At 37.1% G+C, this 27,548-nt stretch overlaps 1 protein-coding gene and 1 long non-coding RNA gene across 2 annotated transcripts in view; one reads left to right on the forward strand and one right to left on the reverse strand.

Annotated features, from left to right (window-relative positions):
* The first annotated feature begins 334 nt into the window (after window positions 1-334).
* Synj2bp (synaptojanin 2 binding protein) overlaps window positions 335-27,548 on the forward strand; it is a 39,117-nt gene continuing 11,903 nt past the window's right edge. The window contains exon 1 of the mRNA XM_012517292.2: window positions 335-506. Coding sequence (XP_012372746.1) covers window positions 443-506 — 64 coding nt within the window. The 5' untranslated portion in view covers window positions 335-442. The remainder of the gene's footprint in view (window positions 507-27,548) is intronic.
* The window catches only part of LOC111812921, a 15,078-nt gene continuing 14,144 nt past the window's right edge, over window positions 26,615-27,548 (reverse strand). Inside the window, exon 3 of the long non-coding RNA XR_002818291.1 lies at window positions 26,615-26,626. This is a non-coding gene — a long non-coding RNA (uncharacterized LOC111812921). The remainder of the gene's footprint in view (window positions 26,627-27,548) is intronic.

The following is a 27,548-nucleotide window of genomic DNA, read 5'->3' on the forward strand; positions in this document are numbered from 1 at the left end:
CCCTACTTTTGTAATCTCATTAGATTGCCTGACGCTCATCCCATTCTGCTTTGACGCTGATACAATAAAACTGATTTTTTTTCTTTTGTTTTCTGTGGGGGGAGGGGGATCTTGAAAAAATTTCCTTGTAAAAATCAACTTACTTAATCACTAGCGACCCTCCGCCGCCACCTTCCCAACTGCTTTCAAAAGTAAAGTATTTCTGTGGCGGCTACTCCCAGGTTTACCTCAAAGGGTGCTCTGAGAGGCCGGAGGCGCCCGGCATTCCGCCATCGCCGCTCCCAACATTCCCCGCGCGGCCGGCTCCCACGACTTCTTCTTCCGGTCCGCGGGCGGCGGAAGCTGAAAGCGCTGTGATTACCCTGTGGCTCCAGGGTCGATTCACCTTCACCTGTGCAGCGTCCCTGGCCACCCAAAGCAGCAGCCGGGCGAGCCGTAAAACATGAACGGAAGAGTAGATTATATGGTCACTGAGGAAGAGATCAGTCTTACCAGAGGACCGTCAGGTAGGATTAGGGGACTTTGCGGAGTTGCAGAGCGAATTGGTTTTTCTGGGCCGGATTTACCTGCACTCACCGCGGGGAGGCCCCGACCTAGAGGTTTTTGTAACACTAGGGCACCGAGAAAGAGTATGTGGACATCCATCCGTGGCCAGGTAACGGGACTCCCTTGATAAGCCGGGCGAATCCCTGCCGGTACTTAAGAGTCAGAATTTTTCTTTCTGATAACGGTGCTAGAAAAGAATAGGAAAAGGCCGGCCGGTGACCCTGCGTGTCGTTCTCACCACATCCTGGCCTCCCTTGGCTGCTCTGTCTCTGTTCGTAGGATGAAACGTTTAGTACAAATGGAAGCATAAACGACGTGGACTGTGACTGCGTAGCTGTTTGCCCAGAGCAGAGATCCCTCTCTCCTTTGATTTCTGGGAAATTCGTTCGCATTGTCAGCTGTGGTGTTAGAGCAGGAAGAGACCTCAGAAAGAAAGATTTTTCTTTGCCGAAGCTTCCAGACTTAGTGTCGCTACAGAGTTATTAAGGGTGTTTTGATTTTGCTTTTTGATTAAAAAATTAAAATGGAGAGTTCCAGGTTCCAATTTTAAGGGTTGGATTCAGTATGATTTTTTTTTTTTTTTTTTTTTTTTTAATACCACGTTATTCAGACACAGCCAAATCCTTACTTTCTTGTGCTGTCCTTTTCCCCTCAGATCCTCTTCACCAGGCTGGGATCTGGGTGTTAGTACCTACTACCTTCCATGGATTCTGTTGTACTTTCTTGACGGTTTAGTTATCACGGAAGAGCTTTTGCTGTAGAATTACACTGCTTAGGATCAGATCTTGTTTCTAGCTTCTTACCCGTTTGAGATCTATTTGATTAACCTTACTGATACCTTATTTTCTTATCTGTAGAATGGGGATGATTGTGGAATGCATTTCATGGTGTCATGAAACTGAAATGGGTTAGTCTCAAAGTGTTTGTTTGCTGTTGTTATTATTGTTAATGATTATGGCCAAACGGACATAGTTAAATCCTGCTATTATATATTCTGTTCCTAGAAACTCTAATAGATTATCAAATACCATAAGCTCTATCTCTAAATTGTTCTGAAAACCTTTCGTTCATTTCTGTTTCTATTGTTACTACCTGGAACAGTTCATTGCCATTTCTTATCTGAAAATTTGCATTGGCTTAAGCATCAATAGACTATTCTTTACAAAAGTGGCCTTGGATCTGGTTATGGTGGCACACACTAGTAACTCTGGTGCTCTGAGAGGCTGAGACAAAAGGATTGCAAGTTCGAGCTCAACCTAGGAGCAATTTAGAGACTTGGACCCTGTCTCAATTAACAAAAAATGAAAAGGGCTTTGGATGCAGTTCAGTGTGGCGGTCCTAGGTTCAATCTCCAGTGTCCAAAAACAAATAAATACTGTGGTTTTCAGAACTAGCCATACCTTATATGTTTCTTCCTTTTATAAAAAACTGAAAGTTGATCTTCCTTATAGAAGTGTAACACATCGTCAATCTTTGTTATTTGTAATCATGCTCCAGGTGAGCTCCTGAACTTCTATTCAAACTTATTCCATAAACTTCTTATATTAGTTTTTCCACATTAATATAAATTTCTCCACAATATTTTTTTAATTTTTGAGGCTAAAATGTTAGACACAGATTTTTAAAGCAAATTTTGTTTTTCTGTATTTTTCATTTTATTGATCCTTCTTTTAGGACTAGTTAAATAAGCACAAGGTTTTATTGCTATCCAAATATATAAAGGCTTCTAGTTGTTTTGCCTCTTCCTTGTTTAGTTTAAATATCCTATTATGGCATTACCTCTTGGGTTGTTGTTTGAGGTCTGCTTCTTGCCTCATGCTTAATAAAGAGTTTAATCTGCTTTGATGTGGTCCCTTTGCTGCAGTAGCCACATTACTAAGAGCAGTATGGAATCTTGATGTTACGGTTTTTGTTTTAGGCACTAAATATTTTTTATTTTTAAAATTGTTAAATTTTTTAATTTGTACATGCTTTCAGTACAAAATGTTTACATTCCTCATAAGGCATTGGTACATGAATATGACACATATTAATTCCTGGGGTAGGGAATGTAGCTCAGTGGTATAACATTTGCCTAGCATATGTGTCGCCCTAGGTTTGGTCCCCAGCACCCCAAAACACAAAATATCTTAATTTCTTATTTCATATCTTTTCCCCCTCCCATCTCCCCTTACTGCATCTCTTCATTCCCTTACTTCCTATTATCTTTTATTTTGCTCTGTATGTATATTTGGATTGCTCATATAAGAGAAACCATGCAGGTTATTAAAACTTGTGTGTCTGATTTATTTCACTTAACATGATCTCAAGGTATATCCATTTTTCCTGTGAATGACTCAAACTTATTTTCCTTTCTGGCAGAATAGTACTCCTTTCTGAGTAAATACTATATTTTCTTTATTTTTCTGTTGATGGATATGTAGGCTACTTTAAAAATTTAGGTGTTAGAAATTATGCTGCTGTAACTATAGGCATGCATGTATCCCTGTAATAAGATATGTTTACCTCTTTTAAGAAAATACTAAGAAAGTGAATAGCTGAATCAAATGGAATTTCTAGTTATAGTTTTGTTTTGTTTTGTTTTGTTTTGTTTTTAGAATCTCCATGTTGATTATGGGTAATGGTTGAACTAGTTTTCAGCCCCCCAACAATGTAGAAGGATTCCTTTTGCCTTAACTTTGCCAGCATTTATTATTTGAGTCTTTGATGTTGGCCATTCTTTTTGGAATAAGGTTTCTGTGTTATTTAAAATTGCTTTTTTCTAATAGCCAGTGAAATTGAGCATGTCTTCATGTATTTATTGGCTATTTTTACTATTTCTCTGAGGTATCTATTCATTTTATGTGCCCATTTTTTGATTGGGTCTTTTATTTGAGGGGGGGAGTCTAATTTTTTAGTTCCCTCTATATTCTAAATATTGGTTCCGTGTCTGAAGAATAGCTGGAAAAATTATTTCCCATTCTGTAGGTAGTCTTTTCACTGTTGGTAGTATTTTTTGCTTTTTATTTGATATCATACCATTTGTTGATTATTGTTGTTATTGCCCATGTAGCGGGATTTTTGTTGAGAAAGTCTTTCCCTACTCCTGTGGACTAAATATTTTTAAAATATATCACTCCATCTTCTTTGATATTTGCCTAGGTTTTCTCTAATATTCAGCTCATAATTTACCAAACTTTCTGAACCTGTTGATCTTGGAGACCTAAAGTTCTTAGTGCTATATATTGTTTGCTTGAAAGGGTTAATTATACTGAGTTGATATATTTTACTCATAAGTGATTTAATTTCCAGGTTGTCTATCTGTTTAGAATGAGTTAATCCACTAAATGGCCTTCTTGAATCTTCCTAAGCATGTTTTTGTCTTAGTCATTAAAAGCCAGTAAAATTTTCTGGAAGAGTAGGCCCACACATTTAGGATTGAATTTGGATAAAAACAGCATTTAAAATTTGGTTGGTTCAGTTCACAAGGAGATGTTGTCAACTCCTGTTTATCACTTTCTGGAATGTGGTCTCAGTCTAGTGCAGCTTTTCCTCATAGTGTTATTGAGAAGGTGCTTGGGGAAGAAGTAATTATCACTAGAAAATTCTATGTAATGATAGCCTTATAGCGACCTTTGTTTCTGTAGGAGAAATGTGAAAAGTCTGTAATTTTAGTTACATATTTCTGGTTATAGCCCAGCGTTGTCCCTCTGTTTTTTTAACATCTTCCTGCTCAGCGGCAGGAAGCAGTTAGTCAACTGCAAGAATATTGGAGTCTCCCATACTTTTAGTGTTAGGTCCATTTTACACGGCAAGTGAATCTACTATGTCTTGGTGCAGGAGAAGTAAGATCATAGAGAAATTATGTCAATGAAATGAATGTCTGAGGAGACAAGAGAAAAGCTTGCCATGTATTGTACTCACTTTGACTGTGTAGGAAGAAACTTGCTCTAGATGACTTAAGAGTTCTTGCCACTTCCAAGAGTTCCTTATTTTGGACCCACTCTATGTTATTTTAAATTATTTACATATTTATAATTCCAGCACTGAAAAGTTTGAGACAGAGGGGTTGTAAATCTGAAGCCAGTCGGGGCTGCATACGTACATAAGGAGTTCAGGGCTGGCCTAAAATACATAATGAGACCTTGTCACAAACCAATAATTCTTGTTTCTTGCTAATATATGGGGGGTGTTAATTTTTAAAATTTTTATTAGTACATATTTGCATTATATATAATTTCATTCATAATGTACATAACACTTACTAAACATTTTAATTCTTTTTACTTCATCTTCCCCCTACTTCCTTTGCCCCACCCCTTATCTCTAGATCTCTTTCTCATTTGCAAAAGCTCTATCTTCCTGTTTCCTATTATCAGTCTTTTCACTTCCTGCCATTTGGAATAGGTAGGAATCTAAACAATTGTTAAAGGCAGTGATTAACCATCTCAAATGCCTTCAAAGATTGAGTTGAACAGTTCACCTTTTATCTTTATGAAACATTGCCTCTCTTTCCTTTTCACCAGAATCCATCTTGATTTTAGTGTAAAGGTCCCTTTTTTTTCCTTCATCTATTGACAGTTCTTAATGTTTGAAAAACTTGGTTACTTATAAGAAGTGTAATGGTGTTCTAGCTGTTCTTTTCTGTAACAAGTAGAAGTCTATGAAGGCAGGACTCTTGTATATGGGGTAATACTAGGATTCCTGTGTTGAGGTCTAAAGGCTCAATGGATTTCAGCAAGTTGCTCCTAAAATGCTGTTTTTAAGAGAGGGAAAAAGAGAATATGCCCTTGTTCTATTTTAAAGGACTTGCAGAGGAAGGATGGTTGATAGTAGGTTTTTTTGTTTGTTTGTTTTTGTTTTTAATTTTAGTACAGGGTCTACAGGGTCTCACTACACAGATCGGACTCATAGTGATTCTCCTGTTTTCAGCCTCCTGAGTGCTGGGATTACAGGGGCAGGCCACCACACCCAGTCTCAGTCGCACTCTCTGTGTGCCTCTGGGTGTGGGGCCAGCACAGCACAGAGATCGAACCCTGGTCTCTGTGCCTGCCTAAGCAGGGTTGGTAGTATTTTAATACTGAATAATTAAGGAAATACTGTCTTTCTGGCAGTGTGCTAGACACTATATATTTATATTTGCCCAGTCTGAAATCTTCACAGCAACCCTGAGTGATATGTAATCTACATTATTAGATGGAGAATTTGTATCATAGAGGGTAAGGCTTTGTCCAAGATTTAAGGCCAGTAAGTTTCAAAGGATTTTATGTCATGTTTGTCAGCTTCCTGCCTTCCACTACAAAAAACATGGCTGAGAAGCTGACTGCTAACCTTACTTCCTGACCTTGATTTTTCTATGTCGTGCTTATGCCCAGAAGGATTTGAGGCATCTTAAGTCACTAACACAATACACAGTGGAAAAATCTTTATAGTTGGCATTCAGTAGTGCTGATAGTATATCAACGTGAGAACTTAAAAACCAGAAACCTCCTAAAGTACATGTAAGCCTTTATAGACCAGTCATATGCTCTAGGTTTAATGCTGCAAGTATTACTAACAGCTTTTTGATCTGTTCTTTTGTTCATCTATCAAATACATTTGACACTGAAGTGTTAGTATCTTTGCTGTATTTTCTGTGAGTATGCAAAGCGCTGTGTGGAATTTACAAGCCGGTGGAGACAGATGTTCTCATGCAAATTTTAAATCTCAGTGTGCAAAAGGTGCAAATGGTCAGCACCTATGGGGAGCATGTATATGGTGGAAGGGCAAAAAGGGAGTGGGAAATGTGAAAGAGAGCACAGTAACCTGATCCCTTACTAGGAAATTTAGAAGAATAGAACTAAAGACCAGTGTGGCCAATTTTCAAAAGCTGACCTTATACAGTGGATAGGTTTTAGGGCAGTGCTAGGGTCAGGGTATGTGTGGCCTTAACACTAGTAGAAAAAAGGAAATTAGCAAAGCATATTTTTAACTCAGTAAATACATCAGGTTGGATGGAAGGGAGTTTTTACTAAAATAAGTCAAAGGAGAAGAGGTTGCTAAGATAAGTAGAGTGGCTTGTGGAGACTCTTTAGTGTGTGGGTAGAAAATTAATCTTTCTCTAAGGTTTCATCCAATGCCTTCGTCTTCCTGTTTTTGGTTAGGACTCAGTTACAGAATCACTTCTTCCAGGAAGCCTTCTTTACCCAGGGAAATTTCCTTATTTTCAGTAGTATACACAGTTTGTAGATTGCCTAGCATATATTGTCAAGCTAAGCATTTGGCCTTGTCTCTTCCTGACAAGGAGCAGGTAAACTAGTTATTATTATTGTTGTCAATTCTTTATGTGTTCTGGAGCTATATCCCTTTTCATGTAAATGTGCTGCATATTTTTTCCTCTGGTCTTGCTTGCCTTTCCAATTTTGGGGAAGTGTAATTATTTTGAAGGGTAGAACATTTTAATTTACATGAAGAACAATATAGAAATATTTTTCTTCTAGTTTTTGTATCTTGTGTAAGAAAATTATCTCAAGGGAGATATTTCTCCTGTGTTTTTTGAAAGAAATTATTTTGTTTTATAGTACTAAGAATTGAACTCATGAGTTTTATACTAAAGATCATCCCCAGTCGTATTTCTTTTTTTATTTTTTATTTTTTTATTTTAGGGAAGGGTCTACAGGGTGTTCAGGGTCTCACAACTAGATCAGACTCTGTAGTTATCCACCTGTTTTCAGCCTCCCAAAAGCTGGGATTACAGGCACATGCCACCAAGCCCAGGCTGTCTCAGCGCCCCCTGGGGGCAGGGCCAGCACTGCAGGCCCCGGTATGGAACCCTGGCTCCTGCACTTGAGGCACTTTAATCCACTGAACTATTTGGCGAACCCCTAGTCATATTTTTTAAAGTTAATTTAATTTATTTATTTATTTATTTGGGACAGGGTCTCACTACGCACCTCAGACTCCAAGTGATCCTCCTGTGTCAACCTCCCCAGCACTGGGATTACAGGCATGCACCACCATGACAACTTTCAGTGGACAGCTTGATGTGCTCAGGATTCTGGAGCTGGCATGTCATACAGTACCAGGGATTGAACCCTGGTCTTTGCGCTAGCCAGGCAGGCACTTAGACCTCCAATCTATCTCCCCACACCACCCCACCCCACCCCATTTTTTGTGGGGGATAAATTCTATCCAGGTTGAACTCACAACCCTCCTGCCTCAGCCTCTTAGAATGCCAGAGTTATTGGGATGTGCCTCTATCCCCAGTTTTATTAGAAATTTTGTAGCTTAGCTTTTATCTTTATTTCTGTGGTTCATTTCAAGTTAATTTTGCTTCTGATTTGAGTGCAGCATTGAAGTTCATTTTTCTCTAAATCTTGTAGAGATAATCCAGTTGTCCTACCTTCGTTTGTTGAAAACATCTTTTCTCCATTAAAATTCTTGTGTATATCTTTTAAAAACCTCAGTTGGGGTGCTGGGGGTATAATTCAGCAGCACAGCACCTGCCTGGCAAGTGCAAGGTCCTGAGTTTGATTCCCCAGCGCATGCGTGTGTGCACACATACACAATCAATTGGCCATATACTGTAACCAAATATTGATTGTATTTTGATTCATTGTTACATCTTCATACAGATACCATACTACGTTGATAAGTGTTGCTTTATGATAAGCCTTGAAATAATGTGTGTTCCAATTTTGTTCTTTTTCAAAAATGTCTTGACTATTATTGAGTAGAATTTTATGAATATGACTTACCATAAAGTTTCAGATTTTCTGCAAAAAATACCTGCTGATAGCCAGGCATGGTAGCTTTTGCCTGAAAGTACTCTGGGAGGCTGAGGCAGAGGATTCATGTTCCAGCCCAGCCTGGGCAAATTAGTGACTTAGCAAAACCGTCTCAAAAAAAAAAAAAAGATAAAGAAAAAGGAAAAAGGCTGGAGACATAGTTTATTCAAAGGTGTGAACAGAATAACTTTTTTATTTTAGTGTCTAAAGCTTCCAGTATAATGTTGGATATAATACAAGTATGCATCCTTGTTCCTGGTATGTATTTTCTTATTATTGGTATGGTTTGTGAATACATGATAATTAGGTTTGTCTTGGGTATTAGGGATCCTTATCACAGTGCCAGTTATACCAGGGACCCCTACAGTGAGTCCCTGATTTCCTACCTGAAGTGTACAACAGGAAGAGAGAGCAAGAGATGAAATGAGGGGCAGGCAGGCATCTGGGATGACCAGTTGTTCTTGGGGAGGTCACGAGCCTCCCACATTCTTGACATTTATTCGTTTCATCTGAGTAAGGGACAATGAGTGAAAGGCAGTGGGTGTTTCTGGGAAAAGTGCTGTGACCCAGGCAGGCTAATAAGAACAAAGCGTTCTTGCAAGAATGGGGACAAAGATGAGACTGGAGCTCAATGAGGAAATTATAGTTTTCCCAGATGTCTCCAGCAGGTCTTATCTTTCCCTGTGATGCCACAACAGTTACTAGCCCTAGGGCTTCCAGCTGTGACCAGAAAAGAGCAGGCAGTTTCCAAGTTCCAGTCTGGTTCAAGGACCAGACAAGAACAAGCGTGGAAGTCCCTTAGGTTCAATTTATAGTTCATGGTTCCCCAACCTTTGGGAATTGGTATATATACATAGCACATTTGATCATTTTTATTTCTCCTTCCCCTTGAACTTAACCGTTCCCCCTTCTTTAGGTCTTCTCATCTCTGCAAATTTTTACCTTTGTTTTTTCCTGCTGTCTTTTATTTTACTCTTTAAATTACTACTGTTTCGAGTTTTTCAAATTCAACAAATTATGGTATTTAACATTCTGTATCTGAGTTATTTCACTTAGCATTATGATCTCATGGTCTTTTTCCTACAATTCAAATTGATCCTTCTTTATGGTTCAGTAGTGCTCCATTGTATGCATATCTCACATTTTCGGCATTCACTCACCTGTTGGTGGTCATGAGCCCTCTTCCAAGATTTGTGAGTTGCGTTTCTATAGACATAGTTGTGTGTGTGTCACTGTAAAATAATGTCTTTAACTCTTTAGGGAAAATACCCATTAGAAGTATAGCTGGATGAAGTGGGATTTTTAGTTTTAGCTTTTTGAGGAATTTGTATCCTGATTTTTCTATGGTATTTGTGCTAGTTTGCATGCCCACCAACACTGTAGAAGGGTTGTTTTTTCCCTAGAAGCTCACCAGCATTTGTTGTTTTTTGGGTCCTTGATGATAGTCGTTCTTCCTGGGGTAAGAGTAGCGCTCTGTCTCTCTCTCTCGCTCTCGCTCTCGCTCTCTCTCTCTCTTCCTGTCTCGTGTGCGCATGATTTGCATTTCCTTGATGGTCAAAGAAAGAAGCATTTTTAATGTACTTGTTGGCCATTTATATTTCTTCTGAAAAATATCTATTTTAATTGTCCATTTTTTTTTTTCGCTGAGTCTTTTGTTTATTGTGTTGTAATTCTTTTGAGTTTGTTGTATATTCTAGAGATTATACTTCTCTGCCTGAGATGTAGCTGGTAAAACATTTTTCCAATCCTGTAGGTTAGCCCTTTACCTTGTTAATTTTTCTCTTTCTGTTTTAATGTCTATGTACAGTATTTGATCCATTTTGATTTTATTTTAGTGCAGAATGAGAGAAAACAGTCTAGATTCCTTCTGCACTTGGATAATCAGCTTTGCCAGCAGCCTTTTGTTAAAGAGGCTATCTTTTCTTCAGCACATGTTTTTGGCTGCTATGTCAAAAATCAGGTCTGAAGGTACGTACATAGTGTTGATTCCGTGTCTTCAATTTGAATTTGTTAGTCAGTGTGCCTGTTTGGTATCTGTTCTATGCTATTTTTTATTTCTGTAGCTTTGTAGTATAACCTGAAATTCAAGATTGTAATACCTCCTGCTCTTTTTGCTTAGGATCACTTTGTCTATTCTGGATCTCTTCTGGTTCCATATAACTGTTAGGACTGTTTTTTCTAGCTTTGTGAATAAAACTTTTAGTATTTTCTAGAGTGTTTCAGTGTAAAGGATCATGTTGTATGCAAATATGAATAGTTCGACTTTTTCCTTTCCTATTTCTTTCTTTCTTTTTTTTTTTAGTATTTAGTAAAGGGTCTTGGGTCTACAGGGTCTCACTACACAGATCGGACTCATAGTGATTCTCCTGTTTTCAGCCTTCCAAGCGCTGCGATTACAGGTTTGTGCCACCACACCCAGTCTCAGCAGCATGCTCGAGGGATCAAACCATGGCTTCTGCATCTGTCTAAGCAGGCGCTTTAATCTGCTGAGCTATTTGGCCAGCCCTTCCTTTTGTATTTCTATTCCTTTTATTTTTGTCTGTTCCCTGATAGATAGCTCCGCTGTTATCTTCATATCAAGACTAGACAAAGATTCAACAAATAAAGAAAATTTCAGGCCATTGTCCTTAAGAACATAGGTGCAAAAATTCTCAACAAGATGCTTGCCAACGGGATGCAACTTAAGCACTCAGCCTAAAATCAAGAACAATATAATGGTCTAACTACTTGTTCTATGTAGTATTCAAAATTTTAGCCAGACCAGGCCAGCATTGTTTTATTTTTATTTCTTTCATTTTCTCTCTCTCTCTCTCTCTCTCTCTCTCTCTCTCTCTCTCTGCATTTTTTTAGGCCAAATGAAAAATAAGGCAAGTGTCATAACCACATAATAAGAAAATAACAATAGTAATTAACTGTATATCATTATTTTTAAAGTAGTTACTTGGTATAAGATATATACCAAAAGATTCTTACAAAAAGAAACAGGTAATAACACAAACTTCTTTTCCAGCAAACTAAGATAAATGTGAGTATATGTGATATAAAATTTATCATGCAAACCATTTTAAGTGTACAGTTCAGTAATGTTAAATACATTCATATCGCTGTGCAACTGATCTTCAGAGCTCTTTCAAAGTAGAAACCCTACCCAGGAAACAGTGATTCCCCATTCCTCCTTCTCTTAGCTGCTGGCTGCCATCATTCCACATTCTGTCTTCATAAAATGAACTATCTAGGTACCTTGTGTAAGAAGAATCACACAGCACCTGGCCTTTGTGACTGCGTTACTTCAGTTCGCATATGTGTTCACAGTCCATACGTAGTGTAGCATGTGTCACTTTTCCTCCTTGCTAAGGCCCATTAACACTCCTGTGTATGCATATATCAGGTTTATCCATTTATTTTCTGTCTGTATCTAAGAAGCTACTGTGAATAATGCTGTGGGTTTTTTGTTTTTTGTGGGGTTATTTTTGAAGAGTAAAAACAGAACCATAAACAAATTTTAAAAAAGACAGAAACAGGGTAACATATAACTATATGTTACAGATTTTCAAACAGTAATAGCTTAATTAACAATGGTTGTTATTTTATCTATTTTTATCATCAAATCTGTTCCTCAGATTAACAGATATAGTAATGCAAGATTGGGGAAATAATTGAATGTTTGCACTTGCTTTCAAGAAATCTTAAATTTTTTTCCTTGTCTTTTTTTTGTTTTAATTTATTTTAAAGAGAGTATAATAATTGATAAGACATTAGAAATAGTGCACATTTAGAAGACCAATATGAGGTATTCAACCATGGGTTTTGTATTACATATTGCTGTCCTTAATGTAGTTGCTCAGATTGCAGATATCAGCATACAGAGTTGGTCAAGGTGAAAATTCTAAACATTCACTGCTATTTTAAAAAAAACGATGGAAATTAAAAGTACAGTCATCTCAGACACTCTGTCCTGAAACTTGCATGATTTCCCCCTTCTTTTTTTCCTATCTTTTCTCTCTTCTTTCATCTTCGTTGTTTAATTCTTAAGTTTAGTTTCTTTCCATTTTACTATATCTGTTATACCTTTCAGATTTTATTTATTCCTTCAGGGAGACAATATGATATTTACACATGTGTGTGTGTCTGATTTATTTCACTTATGAGTATAGCCTCAGGTTACATCCACTTAGCTAGAGTTTATCTTTCTCTATAGACGAGTAGTACTCCATTGTATAAAAATACCACATCTTTTTCATCCATTCCTCAAGCGATGGGCATTTTGGTTGTTTCTAAGATTTGGCTATAACAAATTGTGATGTTATAAACATGTGTGCACATATATCAATATGGTATGATGTTTTAAGTTCTTTTAGGAAAATAACCAGAAGGGGAATAGCTGGATCAAAGGAGATTTCCAGTCCTAGTTTTTTGAGGAGTCTCCACACTGATTTCCATAGTGGTTGTAGCAGTCGACATTCCTACCAGCAGGGGAAAAGGGCATCTTTTTTTCTGCATCCTCTCCAGCATTTGTTATTAGTTGATTTCTTTTTTTTTTTAAGGTGTTTTTTGTTTGTTTGTTTGTTTGTTTTCTTTTTTTGCGCGGAACCGGGGATTGAACTCAGGCCCTTGTGCTTGCCAGGGAAGTGCATATTCCATTGAGCCATCTCCCCGGCCCCCCTTTTTTTTTTTTCTTAGTTGATTTCTTGATGATAGGCATTCTTTTTGGGGTAAGATGGTATCTCACTGTTGTTTTAATTTGCATTTCTCGAATGGCCAGTGCTGTGGAACATTTTTTCATGTATTCATTTGCCACTTGTATTTCTTCCTCTGAAAAGTATGTATTAATCTCATATGGGGTCTTCAAACTTGGGAGACAAATTTTTTTAGTTCTTTATATAATTCAGATAGAAGTCCTTTGTCTGACTGATTGTTGGTTAACATTTTTTTCCTAATTTGTGAGTTGTCTTTTCCCTCTGTTGCTGATTTCTTTTGATATGCAGAAACCTCTCAATAAGATGAGATCCCAGTTGTTGATTCCCATGCAATTTGGTTTTTCTTTGTGAGTTGTCTGTCTACCCCTATGTTTTCAAGATTTCCTCCTACTTTCTCTTCCAGGAGATTGAGTGTTTTCATTTTAATGTTTAGATAATCAGTTTTGACTTTAGTTTAGTGCATGGCAAAAAATCAGGTCTAGTTTTAGTTTTTGGCATGTGCAGAGCCAGTTTTTCCAGCACCATTTTTTTAAAGGGGCTATCTTTCTTCCAGTGAACATGGTTGGCCTCTTTGTCAAAGATAAGACAGCTAGGTATGTTTGTAGTTGTATTTGCATCTTCTAATCTGTTCCATTGATCTTCGGGTCTATTTTTGTGGCCAGTACCATGCTGATTTTATCACAGTAGCTTTGTAGTATAATTTCAAGTTAGGAAGTTTAATGCCTTCTGCCTTGCCTTTATTGCCAGTAATTCCTTTGTTATTCTAGGTCTTTTCTGGTTCCAAATGTTAAGAATGTTTTCTCTAGATCTGTGAGGTGAATTGCATTTAATCTGTATAAAAATTTTGGAAGTATGACCATTTTCACTATGTTGGTTCTTCCTGTCCAGAAGCAAGGAATATATTTCCATTTTCTGAAATCTTCAATCTTTTTTTAAGGGGGTTGTAATTATCATTATATAGATCTTCTGCTTCTTTTGTTGCAATAGTTCCTAAGTATTTCATTTTTGGGGATGCTATTGTAAAGGGTGTTGTTTCTCTAATTTCTCTCTCAGTCAGCTATCTCTGTAGAAGAATGCTATTGATTTTGGGGTGTTGACTTTATATCCTGCTATACTACTGAATTTGTTTATTCTAGGAGCTTCTCTTGGTGGAGTTTTTTGGGTGTTCCAAGTAGAGTATATCATGTCATCTGCAGATAATGATAGTTTAACTTCTTCTTTACCTATTCTTGTTCCTTTTCTCTCTCTCTTGTCCAATGGCTCTACCTAATGATTCCAGAACTATAATTGAATAGGAGTGGTGACAGAGGACAACCTTGTCTCATACCTGATTTGAGGGTAAAAGCTTTTAGTTTTTCTGCATTTAGAATTATGTTAGCTGTTGGATTGTCATAGATGACTTTTATCAGATTGAGGTAGAGGCCATCTGTTCCTCTTTTCTGTAATGCTTTGATCATGAATGAGTGTTGGACTTTGTCAAAAGCCTTTTCTGTATTTTTTAAGATGATCATATGGTTTTTGGTTTTGGCTCTATTGATAATAGTGTTACATTTATAGATCTGTGTATTTTGAGCCATCCTTGCAACCCTGCAATGAATCCTACCAGGTCATGGTGTACACTCTTCCTTATGATTTGCTGTATTCTATTTGCTAGGATTTTATTGAGCATTTTTGCATGTATGTTCATGAGGGAGATTGGCCTGTAATTCTCTTTTTTGGTTGAATCTTTCTCTGGTTTCAGGATCAGTATACTACTTTCCTCCAGGAATGATTTTGGGAGTATTTGCTTCCTTTTCAATTTCATTGAAGAGTTTGAGGAGTATTGGGATTAAATCTTCTCTAAATTTCTTATAGAATTCTGCTGTGAATCCATGAGGACCTGGGCTTTTCTTTGTTGGTAAGTTTTTTTAATTACATTTTCAATTTCATTGGCTGATACTGGGTTTTTCAGAGTTTCTATATCTCCTTGATTCAGTTTTGGCAATTTGTACTTGTCTAGGAATCTGTCCATTTCTTCTGTGTTTTTGATCCTGTGAGAGTAAAGATTTTCAAAATAGCTATTGATGATCTTCTGAATTTCCACAGGATCTGTAATAATTTCACCCTTTTCACTCCTTATTGCTTGAATTTGAGTTTTTTCTTTCCTCTTTTTTGGGAGGTTGGCTAGGATATCAGTTTTATTTAATCTTTCAAAGAACCAGCTTTTGGATTCATTAGTTGTTCATGTTGTTTGCCACAATTTTCTTAATTTCTGCCCTAAATTTTATGATTTCCTCCCAACTTTGGACTTTGGGCTTGGTTTGCTTTTCTTTTTCTAGGTGCTTAAAGTGCAGCATTAAGGTATTTATTTGTTCCCATTGTGTTTTCCCAATGTGTGAGTTCACAGGTATAAATTTCTCTCTGAGAACTGTTATTGCATCCCACAAATTCTGATAAGTTGTGCTTGAATTTTCACTGGATTGTAGATATTGTTTAATTTCTTGTTTAATTTCATCTGTAATCCATTGATTGTTGAGGTGGGTGTTATTTTTGTGGTTTCTCTTATTGTTAATTTCCAGTTTGATTGTAGTGTGGTCAGATAATGTGCATGGGATAATTTTTGTTTTGTTGCATATATTTAAGCATGACCTATTGACTAGTATGTATTCTATTTTAGAAAACTTCCCATGTGCAGTTCAAAAGAACGTGTATTCAGATGTTGTTGAGTGAAATACTCTGTATATGTCTACTAAGTCTTTTCATATATTTCGTTTAGTTCTGCTTCTTTGTTAATTTTTTGTCTCCTTGACCTATCTTTTTGAGACAAGGGGATGTTAAGGTTCCCTGTTAAGATTGTGATAGTGGTTATTAGATTTTTTGTGTCCTTTAAAATTTATCTTATATAGTTCTATGCTCCCATTTTTGGTGCATATATATTTATACCTTTTATCTCATCCTCTTGAATTTTTCCCCTAACCAGTATATAGTAACTTTCTTTATTACATTTGATCATTCTTGATTTTTGAAGTTCAGATTGTCTGCAAACAGAATAGCTACCCCTGCTTTTCTCTGAGCTCCTGGAACATGTAACATTGTACAGTATATGTTGGGTTTTGTTTCTTAACCCACTCTGCAAATCTGTTTCTTTTAATTGGTGAATTGAGGCCATTTACATTGGTGGTTATAATTATTATGTATTGACTTCCATTTGTTATGTTATTTCCCTGCTGTTGGTTCCCTATTTTTCCTCCTGTGTTTAATAGTTTGCCATGTTTTGTGGGTTCTTTCTGTTGTCGTTCTTGGAATTGTGGGTATTTTGATCCCTTTGTAGAATATCTTTTAGTACTCTGTAGGATTGGTTTGGTCTTCATGAATTTCTTTAGTTGCTCTTTGTCATAAAAGTGCTTCATTTTGCCATTAAACTTGAAAGAGAGTTTTTTAGGGTGTATCAGTCTGGACTGGACTTTGTTTTCTTATAGGACTTGAAATACTTTGCTCTGTGTTCTTCTTGACCTGATGGTTTATGAGAAGAAATCTGCCATTATTCTGATTGGTTTTCCTTTAAATGTGATCTATTTCTTTTGTCTAACCACTTTTAATGTTGTTCTTCTGCTGAGTTTCTGGGATCTTGATTATTATTATATGTCTAGGTGTAGTTTTAATTGGGTTGATAGTCTTTGGAGTTCTATATGCCTTAGTTACATGAATGTCAGATTGTTTCCCCATGTTTGGGAAGTTTTCTGCTATTACTTCTACCTGTATTCTTTTTATATCATTTGTGTTGGTTCCTTCTTTCTCATTGATGCCTATTAGTCTTTTTTTTTTTAAATTTATTTATTTATTTATTTATGTGTGTGTGTGTGTGTGTGTGTGTGTGGCCAGCTCAGCCCACCAGGGGGCGGGGCTGGCTGGCATGTGGTGCTGGGGGATTGAACCGCGGTCCCTGTGCTTTGCTAAGCTTGTTCTAAGTAGGTGCTTTAGACCACTGAGCCATCTCACCAGCCCCGATGCCTATTAGTCTTATGTTGTTCATCTTTGCATTATCTTGCAGCAATTGAATTTTTATTTTCTGAATCCTAGTTGTTTTGAAGAGTTCTTTCCTTATCTTTTCAGTAGCTACATTGCTGTCTTCAAGGTTTGAAAATCTATCTTCACTTCCATACAAATGGTGTTGCCAAATTTTAATGGAGTTTTAATTTCTTGTATATCTCTTTGAATCTGCTTCATGCATTCTGTTTCTTTTCTGTGTTGCTCATTCAAGGTTTCCATCATTTTCCTTTGATCCTGTTTTTTCAATCAGTGTCTTCTTTAGAAAGGCTTAGTAATTCTTTCCTTATAGTTTTCATTTCTTTTTTTACCTGTGAGTTTATTTCCTCTGTACTCTCTGTTGTTGTTTCTTTACTTCAGATGCTATTATTTTAGAAATTTCACGTGTGTAGCTTCCAATTTCTTCTATGCTAATATCTCCTGGGTTTGTTCTGGGTGGAGTGTGGCCTGAGAATGCATTTTACTACTTCTTTTTGTCGTTTTCTATTTCAGAGTGAACTCTTAATTTTGACTTTTGTGATACCTTTTTGTGGAAGTTTAATACCAGGTAGCTGTGTCACTGCAGTCAGAGTCTCTCTGTAAAGAGTTTTTTGGGTATCTCTCCTGTGTCACAGATTTTTGTTTTATGTGTGTCCCAAGATTTTGCCTTCTCTATTGATGGAGAGTGAGATATTGGTTTCCATTTTATACTGTCCTTTGTCCTTCAGTGTAAGGCGTTGGTGAGATTATTATCCAAGCACCACTTGATATTGATACCCAAGAGAAAACTTTTGGTTAAGGCAGGTTTTCTGTTTACAGTAGTATAATTAGCAATACTAATAACCGCTAGTAAAATTTATGACCTAGATTAGGTATATTGGAGCAAGTCATGTGCACTGCTAAGAAAAATGTGTGTTCTGTTGTTGGGTGGAGCACTCTGTAGGTATCTATTGAGTCCATTTGTTCAGTGATGTGGTTCAACTCTGATGTTTCTTTGTTGTGTTTTTGGTCTGATTGATCTCATTTTAAATGTGGGGTCTGAAGTTCCCCACTATGAGTATATTGGTGTCAACCATTTATATCCAGCAATTTATGAAATCAGATAAACTAACATTTGTTGTATGTTATCTCATCCTGTTCAATTGTTCCATTTACCAGAATGTACTGACCTTCTTTATCTCTTCTAATCAGTTTTGAAGTCCACTTTATCTGAAAATAGGATAAGCTGTGGTTGCATGGAGTCTCACTTTTTTATCCATTCACCCTCAGTCTGCATTTCTGTTTGGTGATACGTGTCTACTATAGGCCAGATGAGGTTGGGTGTTGTTTCTTGATCCAGTCTGCCAGCCTGTGTCTTTTTTCACTGGGGAGTTCAGAGCATTGACATCAGGTGTTATTAGTGAGAGGTGTTTACTCAGTTGGTTCACTGCATTATTTTTTAAATGCTGAGTATTTTATCTTTTCCTGTGATTTAAGTACCTTCCCAGGTAGCTATATTCTTTCCCCTGGGCTTTTAGTGATGTTGGCCTTGCTATTTCTGTGAAGGATTCCTTTTAAGTACTTCTGCATTGCTGGCTTTGTGGTCATAGGTTTCTTGAAGGTTTTTTGTTTGTTTGTTTGTTTGTTTTTGTTTTTTGTTTTTTTTTTGTTTGTTTGTTTGCGGTACCCAGGATTGAACTCAGGATCCTGTGCTTGCCAGGCAAGTGCTTATTCTACTGAGCTATCTCCCCAGCCCCATTGAGGTTCTTTTTGTTGTTATTTTTCCATCAGTTTTGAAGGATAGTTTTGCAGGACTGTAGTAATCTCACCTGGCAGTTGTTTTAAGGCTTAAAAAATTTCAAGGTTCCTGGCTTTTAAGGTTTGTGTTGAGCAATTGCTATTGTGGGTAGGATTGTCTTTAGAGGTTACTTAATGGTTTTTCTCCAGTAGCTTTCAGTATTTCCCCTTTGTGTTCAATTATAATGGGAAGTTCTTTTCTGGTCCTGGCTATTTAGGGTTCTGTATGCCTCCTTTACCTTTGAATTGAATTCTTTCCCTAGGTGTGAAAAGTTTTCTGCTGTTTGTCGTGAATAAGAATCTTTACTGTCATGATTACTTTGTCTTGTTGCTTGGCCAAAATACCTGACACCCGAAATCAAGGAAGGAAAGGCTCACAGTTTGTGAGGGTTTCAGTCCATAATCAGCTGGCTCCGTGGCAGAGGGCACATGGCAGAGGGCAGCAGCTCATGGTGGTAGAAAACTGCAAGAACAAAGGGAAGCTCTCCCTTACTTAAATTGCATTCAGGCTGTCTGCCCTAGGGTGGGTGTAGCACTCTCACCCATAATCCCAGTATTGAATCATGAGTTAATCTCTTAAGTGTAGAAGCCCCCACATGACTGCATAAGGCTTTGGGGGAACACTTAGATACAAAGTGTAACATACTTTTTTTGTTGTTTTCTTTCCCTAACTTCTATAATTTCTAAGTTGATGTTTGTCTTTGTTTGTTTTTGTTTTTTTTTGTCATCTGTCACCTGTTGGCTCCAGCTTTCCTGAAGTCCTGCAGCTGTCAGAGCATCACTGAGTATGTGATGTTCTACCTCAACCTCGTCTGCTTGTTCTGACCTTTTCCTCTGAAATGATCATTTCTTTTTTTAAAAAAAAAAAAAAATATTTAAGACCTTTATTAACAGCTGCTTGCAGTTTGTTGACTTTTTTGAAAAAAATCAAGTTGTAAACTTTTATTACAGATTAAAAATGAAGTTCTTAAAAATCTCAACTTGACCAGATATGAAACAATTTAAAAACCTTTAAAGGTGTATTGAGAAAAACCAGGCTTTTTTAAAAAACACATTTGTCATTACCAAAAAGAGACATCTTTAGGTAAAAATAATAAAAACCCCATGCTACATAGATAATGCAGATAGTTCTAGTTATCTGTTCAGTGGGCAAAAAGCAGGCATTTAAGGTCTTCAGTTCCAATCTTTTGTTCATTTCTTATTTTTTTTCCATAATTTTATTGAGAAACAAATAGCAATGAGACAGTTTCAAATCAAATTGGTAGGACCGTTTCAATAATTAACACATTGCATACTCTCTTCCTAGTGGTTATTTGCTGTACAATCTGAGGTACAGGATCTCGGGATAAATCCTGAGGGGATTTTACTGATTTTATCAGATCCAAAAGCTACAACTCTTGTTGCATAGGTCTTGCTTTATCTTGGTCTTAACCATCCAGCAGAAAAGTATAAAAATGAAGTATAAAAAGTGAAGCCATGGTGTTATGTTGAGCTGTAGGGGACTCAGGTCAACAATTTCTGACACTGCCCGTCAAGTGGAAGACCCAATACTATTATGGACTACTGGACTCTTTTAGAATATCTTGCTGAGTTAACATACTTACAATATTCAAATGTTCATTTCTTATTGTTGGAATTTCCTATTTGTTTCTTTCTTGCTGGATGACTAAACTGGATGATGGTAGAGATGTTAAGCCAGTGTTTACTCAGCCCCGCCCTGCTCAGCCTCGGGAGAGGATGAATTCTCAGCTGGTGGATCTGCTGCTTTTGTCTCTTTGCCTTCTTGTGGTTTAGGGTTTTCAGGGCATCTGCGTTGGTAATTGAAGTTGCATCGGTAATTGAAGTTGTAACAGTACCAACGTTGAGGTGGCTGCTGACCTTGGGTCTCATCTCCTTGATTTTCCTTATCTTCTTCATTGCCATCCTCCTAGGCTGTCTTTGGCGAGGAGGGCCCCTCTGCAGGGGTCTATAATACCCCTCTGCAGGGGGTATCGTAGTCTATAACCTCGATACATAATCTTTCTCACTTGTCTACGTTGTTCTCCTGCACCCTGGTTGTCATTTCCTTTGCCCATACTTTCATATGAACTTTTCATATCCAACATTTTTGCTTGATTCCTTTTCATAAGCTATTCATTCACTAAATGATCATTTATATCTTCATTGTCTTTAATTCAGTAAACTTTGCTTTTTTTTTTTTTAAGAATTATTTATAGGGTCTCACCATGCAGCTCAGATTTACGGTGGTCTTCTTTTCTCAGCTTCCCTAGTGCTGGGATTACAGGTGTGTGCCACCACACCAAGTTTCAGACACAGGCCCTTCATGGGTCTAGCAAGGCATGCAGTATCAGGGATAGAGCCTAGGTCCTTGTGTTTGCTAGGCAGGTGCTTAGACCACTGAGCTATTTCCTTGGCTCCTGCTTGTATTTTTTAAAGCTCACTAAATATCTTAAGGATGTGCTTCTCAGTTTTTCCTTCGATATCTTATATGTATGTATGTTGAGGTACTGGGGATTGAATTTGGGGCCTTCACTTGCCAGGCAGGCACTTACGCGTCTGAGCTATATCCCTGGCCTTATTCAAACATTTGAATCTGTTTGAGTTCTTTGCCCATACCTTTCTATATTTCATTGCTTGTGAGATTAGCTTTCTGGGAATTAAGAAGTTTTAGAGTTTTGTTTTCTTACATTTTTTATTGTTTTTGCCCTGAGGGTTGAAGACCACTTAGGTAGAAAATCTCTGATGCTAACGTGGAGATCTTTTTACGTTGTGGCTATCTGCGTATAATATAACCTTGGCTGTGGTTACATTTTAATGATCACACATCTGTTCAACCTACTCAGTGCAATAGGATCAGTTTTCTTTTTGGATTACAAAGAGAAAACAACCACTGATTATATCAGCTTCTACATCAGAAGTATAATGGAAAATTAGAAGAAGTTTTAAAAAGAATGGAACCAATTATTGTACTGGCAGAAAGTTTGTGTTTGAATCCTCCATATATAACTTTAGTTAGGGTTAAGCCTGGCATGACTTGAAAGACTTATTCAAAGTATTAATTAATTCTTATTCCCATTTCACACATACAAACCCCTGACATATATGTAACAGAGAGGAAACAAGGAAACCCACACATAGAAAGAGAGAAGAGTCCTGTCGGTCGTATTTGTACTTGGGTTTAACCAGTACTGTGTACTCTCCCCTCTTAGTTCCTAAGTGAAGAGACCTTGTCTTGTAGCAGTTGTGAGCTCCCATCCTCTGGTTGTGGCCAGGATACCAGTGCCTGAGCTGGTTTCCCTACTACAGTTTTTTCTTTTGCTTACTAGTGAAAGAGAGTGGAGGTCCAGGCGGATCTGGACGAGCTGTTTTCAACTTAAGATCTGTGGATGTGGCCCAGATTTTTGTCTGCTTTCTGATAAGATTCCTTCAACTGTATTGAGGGTGAGAGAACAGAGGAATTGGGTAAGAACCTGACTATCCTCAATCTCTTTGCCCTTCGTCCTGTGATAATGTCTGCAGCTGCTTCTGTTGTGTGTCTCTGAGGCTGAGCTCATTGTGCAGTACCTTCTGACCCCTTTGTACCTCTCCAGCTTTGTGCACGTGCCAAAATCTTTCCTTGCCTCTCAGAGAGTTTCTATCCAACCTGCGAATCAGTGACATTTAGGAAGCAGTGCAAGAGAACCCTTGGAATTCAGTGGTGTTTAGGAGTCAATGGGAAGGAGCTCACACAGGTAGCCACTTTTGATGATGGTGGGATGGGTCCCACCCAGGACCCTGTCGCTCTAAGTTTTTGTAAGGCAGGTGGCAGGCTGGATCCACACAGGCACAGAGTTTAGTGGTGGCCTTTTGTATGTGAGTGTGAGAGGGGTGGGTGGACTCCATTGTCTTTTCTACCCTCTGATCCCTCCAGTTATAGCCACTGTACACCTGAGACTCAATTCCTGGTTCTGGGTCCCTATCCTGGACTGTGCCTTTGTTTCTTTCTGTCCCTTGGGCTTGCTGTTCCTAGCCCATCACTGCTTCAGCGTGACTTGCTGATTCACACTTCTACTTCTGTGACTTGCAAAGGCCCTCTTTTGCATGCTGGGTTCCATGTCTCATGGGAAGAGAGCTCAGACAGGTGGGCCCTGGGCAGTAAGTGCTTCATAGGTGACATTCCAGCCACAATACCAGCTGCCACCACCACAACAGTTTACTTCTTACCTGAGAGTATTAGGTGCTTCTCAAGAGTACCTGCTTGCCAGATCTGGACCATAAGTGATTCTGGGATCCATATGCAGTTCTGGGATCTGTACGCAGCTCTGTTCTTTCCCTAAACACCTCTAATACTGGAACTCATTTGATGGGCTTCTTCATTTGTCCTCCCTGTTTGGGTTTATTTTATTCATGCCTTGTTTTTCAGTACCAGTGGGGACATCCTGCTGAGTGTCTGAGTATCTCGTGAGGTCTGTTGGCTCTAGTCTGCCACAGAGTTTATTTCATGTTTTAGGAAATGACCTTTCAGTAGTTCACCATTGTATGTGAGGTTAGCAGTAAGTTTTTATGAATGCTCTTTTATGTTAAGGTTGTTCCTTTCTAGTCCTGCTTCATTAAAGGGCCTTTTATTTATTTATTTGGTACAGGGTCTCACTATGCAGCTCAGACTCAAAGTGATTCTCCTGTCTCAGCCTCCCCTGCTTTGGGATTACAAGCATGCACCACCACACGCAGTTTCAGTGGCCAGCTCACCACCTGGGACCAACACAGCATCCAGTACTGGAGATCAAACCCAGGTCCTTGCACTTGTCAGGGAGGCCTTTAGACTGCTGAGCTATCTCCCCAGTACTGGAGATCAAACCCAGGTCCTTATACTTGCCAGGGAGGCCTTTAGACTGCTGAGCTATCTTCCCAAAATATGTCCATTTTGGCTATAGTGTTGGTTCTGCTTATACAGGAATAGATGATATCTTTTTTGGTTATTCTAGGGTTTTTTTTTTTTTTACCCCTTTTAATATGTTGGCAAACTCTGTTAGTGTTTTGTTGAGTATTTTGTGTCAATATTAATAAAAAAGATTCCATAGTTTTTGGTTTTCTGTACAGTGTTGTTGGTATCAGAGTAATGCTAGCTCTATATAATGAATTAGGACCTGTACCCTACTTTTTATTTTTGACAATGTTAGAGAAGGATTGCTAATTATTCTTTGTTTGTTTGGTAGAGTTCACCAAATGAAGGCATCTCATCTAGGATTTTCTTTGTTGGAAGTTTTTGATTATTGATTCAGTTTCATTGGTTGGGAATCTATGTAGATTTTCTATTAATTTATGAATCAGTTTTGATACTCTTCATATTTTGAGGGAGTTGTCCATTTTGTGTTGCTTGGTGTATACTTATTTATATGTTATTCTCCAGTAATTCTTGTCTGAGGTATTCATAATATAATTCTCTCCTTTTCATTTTAATGATGATTCAAGGGTTTTTTTGTTTGTTTGTTTTTTTGTGGAACCGGGGATTGAACTCAGGCCCTTGCGCTTGCCAGGGAAGTACTTATTCTACCGAGCCATCTCCCTGGCCCCGAGTTTTTTTTTTTTTTTTTTTTTTTTTTTTTTTAAGTAGGTAAAAGTTTGTCAGTTTTCCTGATCTTTTCAAATAACCAAGTTTTCCTAGCATTCATTCTATTGCTTTGTGTAATTTTTTTACATAATGGTACATTTTGTTTTTTCAGTTTTTTATCATGTTATAGCATATAATGATTATGTTCCTTATTGACGAGTTGGTGCATGTATAGAATACATCTCAATGTTTGTTTTTTCTACCCCTTCCCCTCTCTTTCTACATTCCTCCTAGCTTCTCCCTTCTTCTTGTGGTCTTTTTTTCCTTTGGTAAAGGATCTAGCTCCCTATTTCCTATTACCAAGCTTTTATTTTGCTCTTTATTGAGTTTCTCATATAAGATAATTTACCCTTGTGTGTCTGATTTATTTCACTATACATTATAGCCTCAAACTGTGTCCATTTCCTTGTGATGAGTTACATGTGTCTTTTATGGCAAAGTAGTGTATTATTATTTATGAACACCATACTTTCTTTAGTTTTGTGTAGCTTTTTGAGACAGGTTCTCACTATGTAGTTTACGCTGGCCTTGCACTCACTATTGGCCTCAAACTTGCAGCAGTCCTCCTGCATCAGCCCCCAAACACAGACATGAACCATCTCTTATCCATTCATTTGTTGATGGACATACAAGTCACTTTCAAGATTTAGCTAGTTGTTTGTGCTGCTATGAACATGAGTATGTATTGATCACTGTGATATGTCTTTAACTCTTTCAGGAAGATGCTTAAAAAGGGAATACATGGGTAGAATTGAATTTCTAGTTTTAGATTTATGAGGAATTTAAATATCCATTTCCACTATGGTTGTATTGGTTTATGTAACTAGCAACAATGTAGAAGTGTTCCTTTGTCCTGTAGCCTCTCCAGTATTTAGTATTCTTTGAGTTTTTGATGACAGACCTTTTTTTTCTACAGTAGGATGTAATCTCAGTGCTGTTTTAATTTTTTGTCTCTAATGACTAGAGATGTTGAATATTTTTTCATGATTTATTTGTACTTCTGAGAAGTATTTCATTCAATTGTCCTTTTTCTCATTGTCCTTTATTTTGGAGGTGTGTAATGTTTTGCACTCTTTATGTAGTATATTCAAGCTTTTATTCCACTGTCTAAGCAATAGCTAGCAAAAATTTCCTCCCACTATAGACTGTCTTTGCTCTGTTGGTTCTTTTGATGTGCATAAGTTTGTTTTTTTTTAATTTAATGTGGTCCTGTATGTTGATTACATTTGCTTCTTGGCAGTTGGGATTCTATTCTGAAAGTATTCTTTGTATTTAAGAGTTTTACCTCTTTCATCTTCCAGTGTTTTGGCTTTAATGTTTTTATCCTTGATCCATTTTGATTTTAGTTTAGTACATGGTAGGGGATATGGGCTTATTTTCTATCATCTGTATATGAATACCAAGTTTTCTGAAGAAGTTACTTTTTTCTATAGCATTTTTTTTTTTTATGCCAATATAGTGTTGGGGTTTTTTTGTTTTGGGTTTTGTTTTTCGGTTTTTTTGGTGGGACCGGGGATTGAACTCAGGATCCTGCACTTGCCAGGGAATCACTTATCCCACTGAGCTCCCTGGCCCATGGGTTTTGTTTTTAATCACAGGCTTTTTGAAGTTAGGGACCTTTGATGTCTTAGACTTTTTTCTTTTCTTTTGGTATGCTAGATTTCTTATGGTTCTATATGAATTTTACGTGTTTTTTTTCTAGTTCTGTGTGAAATGCTATTGGTATTTTGATTGACATTGCATTAGATCTGTGTATCACTTTTTGAAATATGTCCATTTTGGCTATAATGTTGTTTCTGCCTGTACAGGAACAGGTAATATCTTTTTATTGTCTGATGTTTTCTTCAATCTCGTGCTTCATAGAGCTATAATCTTTTCATATAGAATTTTTTTAACATCCTTGATTAGGTTAGATTAATTCTTAAATATGTAATTGTTCTTGATACTAGTATGAATGATACTGTTTTTCTAATTTTTTCTCAGTTTATTATTGTATAGGAATGCAATTCATTTTTTTATTTTATATCTTGCTCCATTACTTAATTTGGCTATTCTAGAAATCTTTTGGTTTTTTTAGGTCTTCTCTGTTGATCATGTATCTGCACATAAGATGATTATTTGACTTCTTCCTTTCTTATATGTTATCCTTTTATTTCTTTTGCTTACTTGATTGCTCTGGCCAATGTTTTTAATACTATGTTAAGCAATAGTGGAGATAGTGAACATCTTTGTCTTATTGTTGCTTTTAGAGGAAAAACTTTCAGCCTCTTCCCATTTAATAGGATGTTGTCAATCAGTTTATAAATGGTTGTCATATTGAGATAAAGCCCATCTATACCTATATTCTTCAGGATTTTTATTAGTATGGATGTAAATTTGTTAGAGGCTTTTTCTGTGTCTATTGAGATGGTCATGGGATTTTTTATCCTGTTCATATGATGTGTTATATTTATTGATTTGCATATGTTGAACCATCCTTGCACTCCTGGAATGAATCCTACTTGATCATAAAGTATGACTTTCTGATGATGTATAGTATTGTTTGACACTATCTTGTTGGTAACTTTTGTGTCTATGTTTATTAAATAGATTAGTCTTTACTATTTTTATTTGGATTCCTTTCAGACTTTGTAATCATTGTAATGCTACCTTCCAGTAATAACTTTAGAATTACTCTTTTCCTTTCAGTTTCATCAAAGAATTTGAAAAGTATTGACATTAGATCTGCTTTGAAATTCTGGTAGAATTTAGCAGTCAGTAGTCAGATCCTGGCCTTTTCTTGGTAGTTTTTTGTTTTTTGTTTTAAGTTATTGCTTTAATTTCATTGTTTTTATGGGATTGTTCTGTTTGATTTTTCAGGTCCTGGTCTTAGTTGGCAGGATTTAAAAAAAAAAAAAAATGTTGCTTTAATTTCACTGACTGTTACTGGATTGTTATTGGCTAAATTTTTGTAATTCTTATGCCATTAGGATTTTCCCCATTCCTTCTGAATTCTACAGTTTATTGACATACTGTACAGGTTTCTAGAGTTATTGCTAATATTCTGAATTTTGACAGTATCTGTTGTGATTTTTCTAGTTGCATTGATGTAGGTCTTTTTGTTAAGATTGACTAATCTTTTAATTCGAATTGCACTGATTTAGGTCTTTTTGTTAAGATTAGCTAATTCTAATTGATTCTGGTCTTTTC

Source organism: Octodon degus, unplaced genomic scaffold, assembly GCF_000260255.1.
Source record: "Octodon degus isolate 3935 unplaced genomic scaffold, OctDeg1.0 scaffold00007, whole genome shotgun sequence".
Classification (NCBI taxonomy): domain Eukaryota; kingdom Metazoa; phylum Chordata; class Mammalia; order Rodentia; family Octodontidae; genus Octodon; species Octodon degus.